This window comes from Macrosteles quadrilineatus, unplaced genomic scaffold, assembly GCF_028750875.1.
Source record: "Macrosteles quadrilineatus isolate MER2022 unplaced genomic scaffold, UCM_ALF_1.0 Scaffold_3__2_contigs__length_128488019, whole genome shotgun sequence".
Taxonomy (NCBI): Eukaryota; Metazoa; Arthropoda; class Insecta; order Hemiptera; family Cicadellidae; genus Macrosteles; species Macrosteles quadrilineatus.
The window spans coordinates 78,990,570-79,004,260 of NW_026542596.1; the positions used below are offsets into that span (position 1 = coordinate 78,990,570).

General features: G+C 35.0%; 1 protein-coding gene across 2 annotated transcripts in view; it reads right to left on the reverse strand.

Annotated features, from left to right (window-relative positions):
* The window catches only part of LOC128988489 (mitochondrial folate transporter/carrier-like), a 28,373-nt gene extending 19,911 nt beyond the window's left edge, over positions 1-8,462 (reverse strand). The window contains exons 1-3 of one of the 2 annotated variants that reach the window (XM_054409822.1): positions 8,060-8,461; positions 3,645-3,795; positions 203-340 (exon numbers count right to left, since the gene is read on the reverse strand). In XM_054409822.1, coding sequence (XP_054265797.1) covers positions 203-340; positions 3,645-3,795; positions 8,060-8,213 — 443 coding nt within the window. In that variant the 5' untranslated portion in view covers positions 8,214-8,461. Of the gene's footprint in view, positions 1-202; positions 341-3,644; positions 3,796-8,059 lie in introns of both variants that reach the window. The other variant, XM_054409823.1, reaches the window with a different exon arrangement.
* Positions 8,463-13,691: the final 5,229 nt, after the last annotated feature.

Below are 13,691 nucleotides of genomic sequence, written 5' to 3' on the forward strand. Positions count from 1 at the left end.
AGTTTGCGGGACTCTACTGTAGTGGAATCCAAACCATATTTTTGCCTTGTGATTTAAATTATCAGGACAGTACTGCGGATAGTCGTAGTCCTCAGTGCGGGTGTTAATCTACACCTCATCAGCTTTTCAGAGGTCAAAAGATAATCTGACAATATGAAAAGAAACTATATTGGTCTAAAGAGTTATCACAGTCGTTGTTTACCTCGTCTTCACCACCCACACCGGGTTGGTCATGGCCAGAGTCAGTACTCCGGCCTCGGCTGCCGCTACCATGTGCATCGTCGGGCCCAACGGTGTTTTTGAGTTTCCACCTTGGATCCAGTTCTTGATAGAGTTATAACTGAAACATTTACAGCTTCTTCAGTTTATGAGGTTTAACAATATTTAAAGCATGACAGTGGCTTTTAAGGTTGAATTTTATGAACAAAATAATTTAAAGTTAGAATTGTTAGTTTAAAATTTTTTTAAGAAAAAAACTTTATTAGGCTACATGCAGTTTTCTCACTACGATAAAGAATTTAACCAAACTGAGCTCAGAAGATAAATATATATCTTTATTAAGTTTACCGGTTGTATAATTCAATAAGTCTTTATTTTTCTTGAGGCGGGCAAACTAGGCTGATGAGGCCATCCCTACTAAGTTAATGAAGCAATTTGACTGACAGCTACACCAAACTTGCTCAATAAATCTCCCCTCTTTTAATCTTATAGCCCCCTCATCACTTTTAATCAGAAGTTTGAGTAAAATTTTTGGGATGGATTCCTTACGGTAACAAATCAAAACAGTAAATAATTAATTTTGCCAAAGCACATTAAAAAATGAACAAGCAAGTGTATCTAGGTAATTTCTTCCATTTCAATAAATATATTATTGTTATTTACTACTAGTAAGGCTTTTTATGTGAATATAAGATATACTAGCTTGATGTTTCTCGACTGTTAGACTTTGGGCAGAGAGAATAACACAAGAAGAAAGTAGCCAAGAGTAGCTATGCCCTTGTCTTAGAGAGGAAAGTAATGTATAAAAACAACTACATTAAACAATAAATTAATCTTTTGTACAAAGCTCGTGAAGACCAGAGAAATGCAAATGATTTAAGTAGTATGGTTTAAACCACACCTACCGATGGTGTGATAAACATGTTTCATTGTAATAATCAAGTGAGTTATTTGTTCCAAGTGAGCACACCAAAATGTAAACTTGTTATGAAAAAAGTGGAACAGTTCAACAGTTTGGTGCTCTGACAACTGATAGGGATCAAGTTGTTTTATAGTTTAATTTTTTGCACGAGGGTTTATACAAACCCATCAGACAATTAATTGCATTACATAATTTTTTTCCTCAAATCAATGTAAAGTAAAGAATTCTTCTAACCTTGACATTTCTAATTTTTTGTTTATTTGAAAGACTGGTTTTAAAAGGTTAGAGCCAAACTAATTAATTTTTAATTTTCACAACATAATTTAATAAGGGTCTTTGAATTTGTTATAAGAAGCATTTCAGTTTTGTGCAACATTGGACTATTTTAATCAAATTTATTAGCTACTTGAGATCTATTTTACTTTGTAAAAACTTTAAAACTCGGTAAGGTACATAAAATCATTGTATTTTTTTTGTAGTTGTGGGTTTTAAATTATTTAATTTTTTATTCATGTCACATTTTAAAATAGTTTACAGAACTAACAATTTTATTAATTCCAAGATTATGAACGGGAAAACTATCAGCTTAGAGTTGAACGTAGGAGTTAAGTAGGGTCTAGAATAATGTGCCATTGAAACCTATTTTCCCACTTAGCTGTATTCAACTTAAAATAAATACAAGAAGACAATTTTGGAGTGAATTGTTATTGAAATGTGACACTATAACTGAACCAGACTGTACTTATGCTTCTTCTCTCGTCACAATAAAAACAACTTCAAGTGTGTTTCTGAAGTTCATAACATTATTTATCTTTGTTTTCATAACGGTAGAGGAATTTACCTTGACTTTTGATCTTAGTGGATTATTTAGCTTAATTTTCAAACCAGTCCAAAATTAGTTAGTGTTTGAAACCACCATAAATATTTGTCTCACCAGTTCAGAGGCAAGCCTCCTGAATGAGTATTTTAAACTTAGTACTGTACAGATCAAAATAAGGTTTAATGTTCATAAATAATAACCAAAAGGGATACTTTTGTTCTTTCTCTAAATCCATCCATTTCATCCCGTTCAATAACAAAATTGTGATAGTAAAATGAAAAAATGTTTTTGCTACACTACTGTGAAATGATCTGTTTTCTTTGCTTTTTAACCACCTGCCAAAAACCATTATTTCATTGTTTACTATGCGAAAGTAATGTTTACTATCTTTTTTGGTTTTTGCCGACGTAAACAAACAAATATTTGTTATTGTTTTATCAACTGTTTCAATTTTCAACAACTAAAGTAAATATTAAATTTAAATTGAAGGCATAACCTAAAAAAATGCTATGAGTTTTATAGTGAAGAAAATAATTATTCCTTGTAGTGTAGCGAAAAGTTAAGTTCAAAACACAAGTGAAAGTGGTTCTATACATATTCTTGACCATTTAAAGTGGTCTCAAATATGTAATGACTCATTTTTTACTCTTGTTATGAAATATACAATTTTTGTTCTACTCACAATGCGTTCACCCGCAATTATTAGCTTGTAATAAGTTTGCAATGCAAAAATGTAGGATTAAGCAGCAATTGTTGTTCAATTAGGCTAAACATTCAACTTTTAAATAGCTTAAATCAATTTATTCGATTTAATTAAAATGTATGATCATGACCATTTTCTTGAAAAATTATAGCAAAATGCCACAGACCTTGATTGACAAACGAATATTAAATAATTGTGACCACCAATTTATACAAGCGTCTTGCAAGTTACATTCAAAAACTTTATTTGCCTGAGTTTATTTTCAGTCTAAGTTTGCTTTTAATTGGATTACAACTACTGACTATAATTAGAATACAAAAATTGGAAGCATTGTTAATTGGTTGATTAGTCAGTTTCTGCTACGTCGTTGAATTAGTTAATAGTCAGTTGTTTAAAATATCTTATCAGCCAATGAGCTGGACAAGGTTCTAATACAACGATGCTTTTCTTTAATAAACAAATCTGTAAAACTCTGTAAAATAAAATGTATCCAGAAATAATAAGTCAAAATGCATAGGTTTTGGTTCATTTAAAAAATGATACTTTTGTCTTAATGGGCTTCCTCAGTTAAAGTTTAGTACAAGTGGTGTTTTTTTTAATATAGGCTATAAACGTTTTACATGCAGTGATTCATTTAATTAATATGAGTTTAACTTTTGATACACCGTAAAGTATATCTTTAAAATCAGTTTATTATTTTTAATTCATCCCATAATGAGTAGTCCATTGATGAAAATTACTTTCGGGTTATATTGAATCACGCTTAAATTTTGTACATAATTATGAAATGAAAAAGTCTCAAAATAGACCTCAAGTGGTTGAATATAAACATATACACAGTAAATTCAACAAGACAAACTCTCTATTAATTTCTTCAAACAAACATCAGATTCAACAGATTCATTATTAGTCTTCAGAACAATACACCTTGTCCGACACACTTCACAGTAAGTAAAATTCAGCGATTCTATTAGACTTACAACAAGAAATAAAATCCCCAAGCACTTCCGGATCCCCACACGTTTGGTGTGACCCCTTTGTAAAGACCTCTTAGGCCTTCTTGTTGAAAGATGGTGGTGACAGCGTTTCTTAACCCGTGGTATTGCGGCACAGGCGTCCGCCCATCGTTGACTGCAATAAAAATTGTCACCCAAAAATCCACAAAGCAATGGTTTACAGTTCTACATAATTGCACCATAGGTAACAATCATCATTAGTCCTGACATCAACAGTCAAATTTAGGTTGTCAGGGTTTGATGAAAGTCACAGCACCAAGACAACTACTGAAAGTGATTAAATATTATGAATCAGTTTTGTAGCCAAACACTGCAAACCTTTTTTCAGGACCTTCAATAAACATGATTTCATACATGTAATAAAACTACAACTAACACACTAGCTGCAATACAGGGTGTTTCAAAATAAATAGGCTACTAGGAGATTTTAGGAATAATGATTTACTGAATGAAACTTGTAGTTATAAATAATTATACATTTAAAAAGAGCACCTTACTTGATGTCAAAAAATAATATGTACAGCTACCTGATATGATGTTGATCCTACCTAAATATACAATTGAATTATTTTTACAGCCTACCAAGTATATACAGATTAATAAGCGTGGCCTACAGAATCTGACACCTACCATTGAGGGGTCAATGTTAGAAGCATTGATTTGGTTTTTTTTCATATTAAAATAAGTTTTTCCATCTTTAACAAGTTGAATTTATTTCTAAGATATAAACAAACATAAACAAACATTTATTTCCTAAATCAATCAACATAAAAAACAAATTTCATATTGTTATACTAATGTTAAACACAAATGGAACGCGAAGTGTTCACTATGTGGTGTAAGGTCTACAATTATTTACATGTCTGGAATATGTTCATCTATTTAACATAATAAGCATAGTTAAGTTACGTGTAGCCGCGTGGACAAAATTTTATGTTATGAGTAGCTGATTAATTGTAAAAACAGGTTTTTTTATAAAACCAACATAGACCAAGCCAAAATTGGTACACAACTCTTGAGAGGTGACTTCACAGAGTTTTCTTCAAGACGATTGTATTTAAGTCAAAAATTCTATTATTTCATGTGATAGGTACATGACTGCCGACTGGCAAATCGACAGTTGTAGTTAAGTAAAAATACCTCAATCACGACTTTTGATTCTATGTATCGTCATTGCACTCTTGAAAACCTCCACCTCACTACCCCTTACACTTAGCCTATTCGGAATGTTAAGGATCACATGAAATGGACATCACCACCGTTTAGGCATATCAACTCTTAAACCTGCATTTCCTGAAGTTAGGTCCTCGTGTCACCTCTTGTGTTTTGTTCTCTGTTATTATTTAATTGCTTATTATACTCTAATAACTTAAGTTTTTGATTTGTATTTAAGTCGTTAATCTGTATATACCTACATACGTATATATTTACACTGTTTGTCTATAGTTCTGTTACTCGGAAAGAACCCCTTGATCAGCTCTCATGAAAGGATTTAAATCAAGTAGGCTAATTTTTATTTGAAAGTGTTTAAAAACTCAAAACATATTTCTTTTGAAACACCCGTATATTGCAAATGAAACAGTTTAAGGATACAATAAATAGGCCTCTAGGCTAAATATATTAGTAGGAAGAGTGGTTCTCTTAATGTACAGTAGGCTAATCTATAATATAACAGAGTTAACTGCTTGAAAATGCACTTAAAATAAGATTAGATTACATTTCCTATAAGATATGATTAGATCACATGTTTACGTTGACACACCATGGTGCGTACGGTATTTTAAGAATATTAATAAAATAATTTGGACCTACTTTCTAAACAAGACCTTACATACCTGGAATATTATGTAAATTAGCATTTCTGGATAGAATTTAATAGATAGTAGGGCAGACTTATTTATTGGACAAATTATAAATTATAGTTTGTTGACAGTAAGGTGGGGAAGTGAAAAGCGAAAATACAGATTGTAGGCCTAGTCAAATTAAATATAGAAAAGGCTAAATTTTCATTAGAGGCTAAAAGCTGATCAATTAACCTACAAATTAATATCAACAAAATAAAGCAAACAGCTAGGGGATTTTAAGTTGAGTTTGTAGGTAAAAGATGTATAGGTAGCCTAATGACCCATTTTGAAGAAATTCCCGTTGGCCTATTTTCAATACTAGGCCTATTTTTTCCTATTATGAAAATATGACCCAAATTACAAATTGCTCACATGTAAGTATTTAAGTTCGGAAAGAGAGAAGGAAGTTATTGTATGCAAGCCATGACAAAAAAATAAGCCTGATGCTGCATAGGCAACAACGTTCACAGGCTGGAATAGTTCAAAAGGTTGGTTGTGGTACCTCCTGACTTAGTTTTACATTAATTAAATAATAGGCATAGTAGGCCTGGTTAAGGTTAAGTTAGTGTGCTCGTTTACTGCACAGATTTACCCCAGTTCAATCCTGAAGTAAGTCTGTAGCTGTTCGATGGTTTAAAACAGTATTCCAGCTGTTCACCTAAACTTTTATGACGACAACCAGGCTGTGTGTTTTTTAACATTTAACGGTTGCTCATTAGGGTTTTCTGTGAGCAATAACTCACTATCAGTTCATGACAAAGATTGTTGTAAATGCTAATAATTATTTGTTATTGCTCAGAGAGAGAGTACTGGATGCAGCTGTCCAGTATTATTAGGATTTTCACAAAGGCAGAGGATATGCATCCGGTAACCGGACGTGGATTAGGCGTCCAGCAGTTACCATCATAACCTAACCTAACTAACCAAACTTGCTGATGATGAAAAATTGAAGTTTAAATTCTGTTCATAAAATAAAATTATAAGTTAAATGTCTCAAATTCTAACAAAAGATGTACAGTTAAAAAGAAATGGCATTCTAAGCAAAATCTTTGACAAAAAGTGACTCCGATGGGATTTGATCTAAGTACCTACTGAACATCAGCCGAGTAGTCTATCCACTACACCACGAACACTGACGGCATTCCACAGAATAGTTGTGTTAATGGTGTTCCGAGCCCCCACAACCCGGTGACGTCACTGCCGGATGCCTAATCCACGTACGGTTACCGGACGTGTATCCTTTGTGTTTCATAAAAGGTAGGTACAGTTTTGCAAAGAACATTCGATATAGGCCTATTATCGGATAAAATAACTAAACTATTAAGTTAGTTTGATATAATATATTTTGTGTTTGATATCGTTTTCACATGATAGGCCCTATGATGTCAGGTGTTAAGATATGTATTGAATATGAATATTTTCAGCTATTATGACCATTTTGAACCACAAGGTCTTTTTAAGAAGATTGCTGGCGCAAGTTGGTAACTTACATCTCTAACCAAAAGTAAACCTATCACTGAGCAATAAAAATTGCAATAAGTTACAGTGATGTTTGTCATAAACTGACACTGAGCTTTTTCACCCAGAAATACCTAACGAGCAATCATTGTTAAAAAATGCTCAGCCTCACTGTGCTCGTTTGTGTTCGTTCCTATCTGGAATGAATAACTAAGTCCTACAATACAAAGATTAGATGCCTAAGTTATGACACATTTTTTATTAAGTCATGTTAGTTTGGTCATGGTTTGAACAGCACAATTTAAGAGCATTGACAAAACTTAAAAGTTTTAGGAAAATAACTTCCTCAACTCTTTCAAACCTAAGTTTAAACACCTGTTTCAAAATTTTTATCTTGCTATTTTCTACATAGGCTATTTTCTAACGCAGCGTCATTAGGACGTGGATTAGGCATCCGGCAGTTAGCCTACTGTCATAACCTAACCTAACCAACCAAACTTGCTGATGATGAAAAAATCGAATGAAGGTTAAATTCTGTTAATAAAATAAAATTAGGGCAGCCTATAAATGCCAAAAATTCTAGGTGTAACAAAAGATGTACAGTTAAATGGCATTCAGTTAAGTTACCGATAAGATTCGAACCAGAGACCACTCGCACAACAGCCGAGCAATCTATCCACTAAGTTACACCACAAACACCAATAGCTGTTCATCGTATCGATGTGGTAAAGGCGTTTCGGGCCCCTCACAACCCAGTGACGACACTGCCGGATGCCTAATCCACGTCCGGTTATCCTCTGTGATTTTTTAAGGCTAAAGGCTGAGCCTTGAGTTGATTGAACTGATTAAAGTTAAATTAAGTAAAAATATACCATAACTTAAATTGCAACCGATTTGGGGAGGGTGGGGGGTTCAGCAACACACAGACACGACTGCACCCTTAAATAGGTAACAAAGAAACTCCTCAACCAATTAAATTACCGTACTAAATTAGGCTAAGTTACCGTGATTTAAGCTAAGACATGAACAGTAGGAAACCTAAGGAAGATTAGGTAATAAAACTGAACGACATCTCACCTGCAAATCTTATTTTAATAAGATCCAATGGGTGAAGCAATAAAGTTGAAGTTACTCCTCCAGTTATACCTGCTATTAAATGTTCATATTTTACGTGTTTGAAAAGTGCCAGTTTTGAATTAGGGTTTACACTGTTCGTTTTGGCAGACGACATTGTAATAGGTTAGGAATGACCCTGGCTGTCACAATAACAATTTACTCAACTTCACTAAATATAACACAGCGAAAAATTGTTTATCCATTAAAATGATCAATGATGTAAATTAAATAGCAATGGTTGAAGTTTATACAGGAATGATTTCATGAAATGCCAATGTTAAATAGAGAAACTATTGCATCACTCACTCTAACAAAAAGACATGACATTACGGAAAGGCAGAATGGCAGATAGAAAGAATGCACATTGCAGACTGCAGAGAGTGAGTGAGGACTGAGAAAAGATGCAGGCAGAAGAAGGGAGAAAACGAAAAGCGGAGAATCAGAATCCAATCCGAATTGAATAATTCCAAAACCTCCGAAGCTCAAAAACAGCGTGGAGTCTCTTACCTTATAATGGCATAGCTTATAATCGGGAACTTGTTCCATGGCTTAAAATCTTAAAAATGTGGCATAGCTTACAATCAATTATAAACTATGCCACGCTTTCACGTAAAATTATATGCTATGCAACAATTTCTCTAAAACGTTCGGTGGTGGTGGTAATACTGAACTTATACTACATCTATCTATCTATATATTAATAGGCAAGCATGTTTCTTTAAAACCTTTTTTCTCAGCTCGTGTGATTAGCTATGTCCACACTCATGCGCTTTCAATTTCAATGTGCCTTTCAGCTTTCAATTCAATATTCAATTCAACATGCATCAACGCAAACAATCGCATGCGCCTTGAGGCATGCCTTTTAGCTGTCCACACTCATGCGCCACCATCCTCACTTTCTAGATACCTTTTCTTAATTCGGTTAAGACGTCAATATTCTGATAGGAGGGATGGTGCGGCAAATTGAGTGTCAATAAAAGTTCCAAACCGTAAGAAACTATATCGGATAATATAGATAAAGAAGTACTCAAGTATAGTACTCAAAATTTTCTAATTTTATTTTAATTTATTAATTCTCTTAATGTAATCTTAATCTATTCAATTTATTTTAATTTTGTTATTACTCCGTATGTCCCACTAACATAAATAAGAGCAACAATCTTCTATGAATTCTGAGGTTTCTTAGTTATTCAATATGCTTCAAACAACTGCAACACGGACGAGGGACGACTTGTCAAAAATGTAAAGCAGTTGCAAGTTGAAACGCACAGAAATCCAAGGCTGGTGGATTGTCTTGCGCTACGCTGTGCGCTATGGAATGGTGCCCCTTCCGACTCATTTCGTGCATGCCTTGAGGCAAGCGTCACTTGCGTCCATCTGCATCAAGGCATGCGTTAAGAGGCATGCGCTTGGCGCACACAAAAGCGCACGAGTGTGGACATAGCTAATCGTAGGGAAAATCTACGCATACCGTTGGAAAGCTATTTTCCTGTAGGTGTGCAGAATCCCTTTATAAATTTAAATAGGCTCAAAGATAAGCACAAAAAATGAGTTTAAAAATTTGAAAAAATTAACATGGATCTTATGCGTTGCTATGCTGGTTACGACATAACAACGAAATATAAACAGAAAATCAAAACAAATGGAGGAAACTCCAATCACTTGTTTTATTTACAGTGTGGGGTGAAAATAGATAAGTGAGTACATTATACATATTTTTGGTCGAGTTTCGACCACTGGACGACCTCTCGTCTATATATTAATAGGCAAGCATGTTTCTTTAAAACCTTTTTTCTCAGCTCGTGTGCATCGTAGGGAAAATCTACACATACTGTTAGAAAGCTATTTTCCTGTAGGTGTGCAGAATCCCTTTATAAATTAAAATAGGCTCAAAAATAAGCACAAAAAATGAATTTAAAATTATGAAAAATTTAACATGGATATTATGAGTTGCCATGCTGGTGACGAAATAAGAACGAAATATAAACAGAAAATTAAAACAAATGAAGGAAACTTCAATCACATGTTCTATTCAAAGTGTGGAATGAAAATAAAGAAGTCTGTACATTAAATATTTTTGGTCGAGTTTCGACCACTGGACGACCTCTAGTAATATTTTATAGGCCTATTAAATTTGTTTACCATATCCAACAAAATTTGGCTATAATTTTTTTAAGCACATACCGGGGGCACATACCAATGGCACTTTTACTTTTGGGGGAAACTTATGGTGGAAGGAAAAAACATCCTTCCACCATGGGGGAAACAACTATTTCAACCTTAAAATTGCGAAAAACGCTATAATTCAATGAGTTTTGGGGCTTGAAAACAAAATTTTTTTACTATGTTTTTTTTATTATTTAGTCCATTTCAAACACTTTTTCGGCAAATTATGCCGTTTTTTTTTACCCAGAAAACCAGGTTAGAAAAATCTTAAAAATAGCAAAGTGCCATAAATGACCCATGTTTGGTTAAACCAAATTAAATATAATCCAATCTAACTTAATTTAACCTAATCTAACCTATCCTAACATAATCCATGCTTTAGCAATTAAAGTGCCAAAAATTACCGATTTTGGGTAAGCCAAGGTTAGGTTAATATTAAGTTAATGACACATTTACTGGTCAAATGTGCCAATTAGAACGCCTTTCTCGATTTTCAATAAAATTGCGTTTTTCGGGGTGAAATAAGTTAGGTGTTTGCCGAAAAAGTAGTAGAGGAAAAAATAAGGGTTTGGAATGGCCCAAATAATGACAAAAATACCATTTACTTAAAGTAAAAAAAGTGTTTCAAGCTCCTTAAAAATACTAATTTCTAACATTTTTCTTGATTTTCAAACGCGATTTTCGCAGGGTGAAATATGCGTTTCCCCCAAAAGTGACAAAGGTAAAAAGTGCTTAAAATAGTCTAATTTTGGTAGATAAGGCAAAAACAATGCAATATGACATAATTAGTATAAGTTAATATTACCAAAACTGTGTAAATGGAACATTTTAAGTTTCACAGCTTATAATGGTCAAATAGTGGCACAGCTTATAATTCCGAGTTTGTTCAATAGCTTATAATCCTGATTTTTAGTCATAGCTTATAATTCTTATTTTGTGGCATATGAAGAGAATGCTGCATTCGCATTGTGAGAACGGCAACTGCCGCGCGCTTCAGCAAGAGCTAGGGCTATACTGTCAGTCAAATAAATCATCCATTCTACAGTTACAGTCAATAATGCCAAAGGATTATTTGCACAGGAAGGATTATTTTTCTTTAGCCTGTCAAAAATTTGCTGCTAACCTGCGATGATGGTTAGCCGGACTTTGGTGTGAAAGGAACACAGGTTTAATTCCTGGCACATCCACAAAACACGTACCAGTTTGAACAGCTTTAGATAAAGGGTTTGTGTGCTCTATTCAATGACTCTTCTGAAAAATGCCTCCAATGTAGTTAACAAAAACAAAACTGTTGAGAGCATTCCTTTTTAATTTAACCTACATATTTATTTATTTATTTATTTATTTATCGTTTCAACGGCTGACGCCAATACATAGATGATTAGATTGAGATACAATTTAAGGAACTAACAAGAAGCAAATGTTGTACAGTTCAGAACAGTAACAAGCTACGAGATAACAATAAATACAACAATAAAAACAAAAACAACAATAAATAGCAACAATAAATACAAGTTGACAAACAGGCGAAATTCACAATAATGATTTACTAATTTGAGAAAATTATGTGATACAACATTTGAGTGCAAAAACAGAACAATAATAATGCATGAACAAACCAAGCAAAGAACAACCCAAACATATCAGAAAATGTGAGAAGAATACTGCCATACAATTAACAAAACCAGAAAGGGCAGTAGAAGAATTTGCATAAACAGAGAGGCACAGGCACAAAACACAGAAAGATCTTCACTTCACCACTTCGAAATCACCACACATTTCTTGAAGGTAGCCAGCGACATATTAAAGAGGTCAATATCTTCAGGTAGAGCATTTACGAGACGTTGGGCTCTAGGCAGTGGGCTGAAGAGATGGTAGTTGGTGCTGAGATGCTCACGAGAGAAGAGATCCTTGGATCTTGAAGATCTACCTGCCCTGAAGTTCAGAAGTTTGAGAAGTCCGGGACAGTCGATGAAGCCATTGACCAGTTTGTAAATGAGCAAGATGTCCTGGATCTCACGTCTGGACTCCAAAGGAAGGATTTGAAGGGCCTTGGAGATTTCTTGGATGGGTACCTCTCTGTAGTTGTAGCCCAACCTCACACCGACCACTCTCAAGAAGTGATTAACAACCATTTGAAGTTCGGTCTTGAGATAGTCCTGGTGAGGTGACCAAACACAACAGCCAAACTCTAGGTGTGGCAATACGAAGGCCAGGAACAGGGTTTTGAGTAGAGTAACGTCTTGGAAATATTTGGAGCTTCGAAGAACAAAACCCAGGGCTTGAAGGGCTTTTCTGCAACTAGAGGTAATGTGACGTTCCCATGACAGGGAGGAGGTTAAGGTCACACCTAAATCCCTCACTTCATTAACCCTTGCAAGATTAGATTGACCCAGGCTATATACGAACTGAGACTGAGACTTCTTCTTACTAAACGATATGGCTACACACTTTTTAATGTTTAGATCCATGTGGTTTGAGAGACACCAGTTCTGGACGGCATCGAGACTACGTTGGAGGAGAAGGCAGTCTTCGTGGCTTCTAATGGTACGGTATATCTTCAGGTCATCAGCAAATAGAAGGCAATGGTTACCTACGTGGGTCACAAGGTCATTTATGAAGATGTTGAAAAGTGGTGGACCGAGGTGTGAGCCCTGGGGAACACCAGATGTGGGAAAAAATTCGTGAGATAAAGAACCAAGAAACTTAACTTGGACGGGGCGGTTTGCAAGGTAGGACCGGAACCAAGATAGCATTTTCCCAGTTACACCAGCAGCTTGGAGCTTGGTGAGGAGGAGCGGATGGTTTACCCTGTCAAACGCCTTAGCAAAGTCAAGATAAATTGCATCCACTTGCAAGCGATCTTGAAAGGCATCAAGGATGTCAGCTTGCATTACCAAAAGATTGGTGGTAATTGAGCGTCCGGTAGAAAATCCATGCTGCAGTGGAGAGAGATACGGCTTGATGGCAAAATTCAGTCTTTTGAGGATCAACTTTTCAAAGATTTTGGAGAGTGTATTCAAGATAGCTATAGGTCTGTAGTTGCGGACGTCTAGAGTAGGACCAGATTTGTGAATGGGTAAGATGTAAGCACTCTTCAGGGCATCAGGAAACACACCCGAGGCTAAAGAGTGGTTAAACAGAACTAAAATAACAGGAGCTAGTACATCAGCACTTGATTTGAGAACATTAGGCGGTATGTTGTCAGGGCCGCAACCCTTAGATCCATCCAGGTTCCTGAGGCAGTCGACAACTTCCCCAAGCTGAAGCGAGCAGGAAGAGAGGACATCTGAAGCTCCCACATCAAGTGGAGGATTATAGGCATGATCGTTGGTGTAGACCGACGAGAAGAAGTCAGCGAAGAAGTTGGATATTATATCAGGATGCTCCGATGAATGATCATCATACTTGAAGGTTCTAGGCTGAT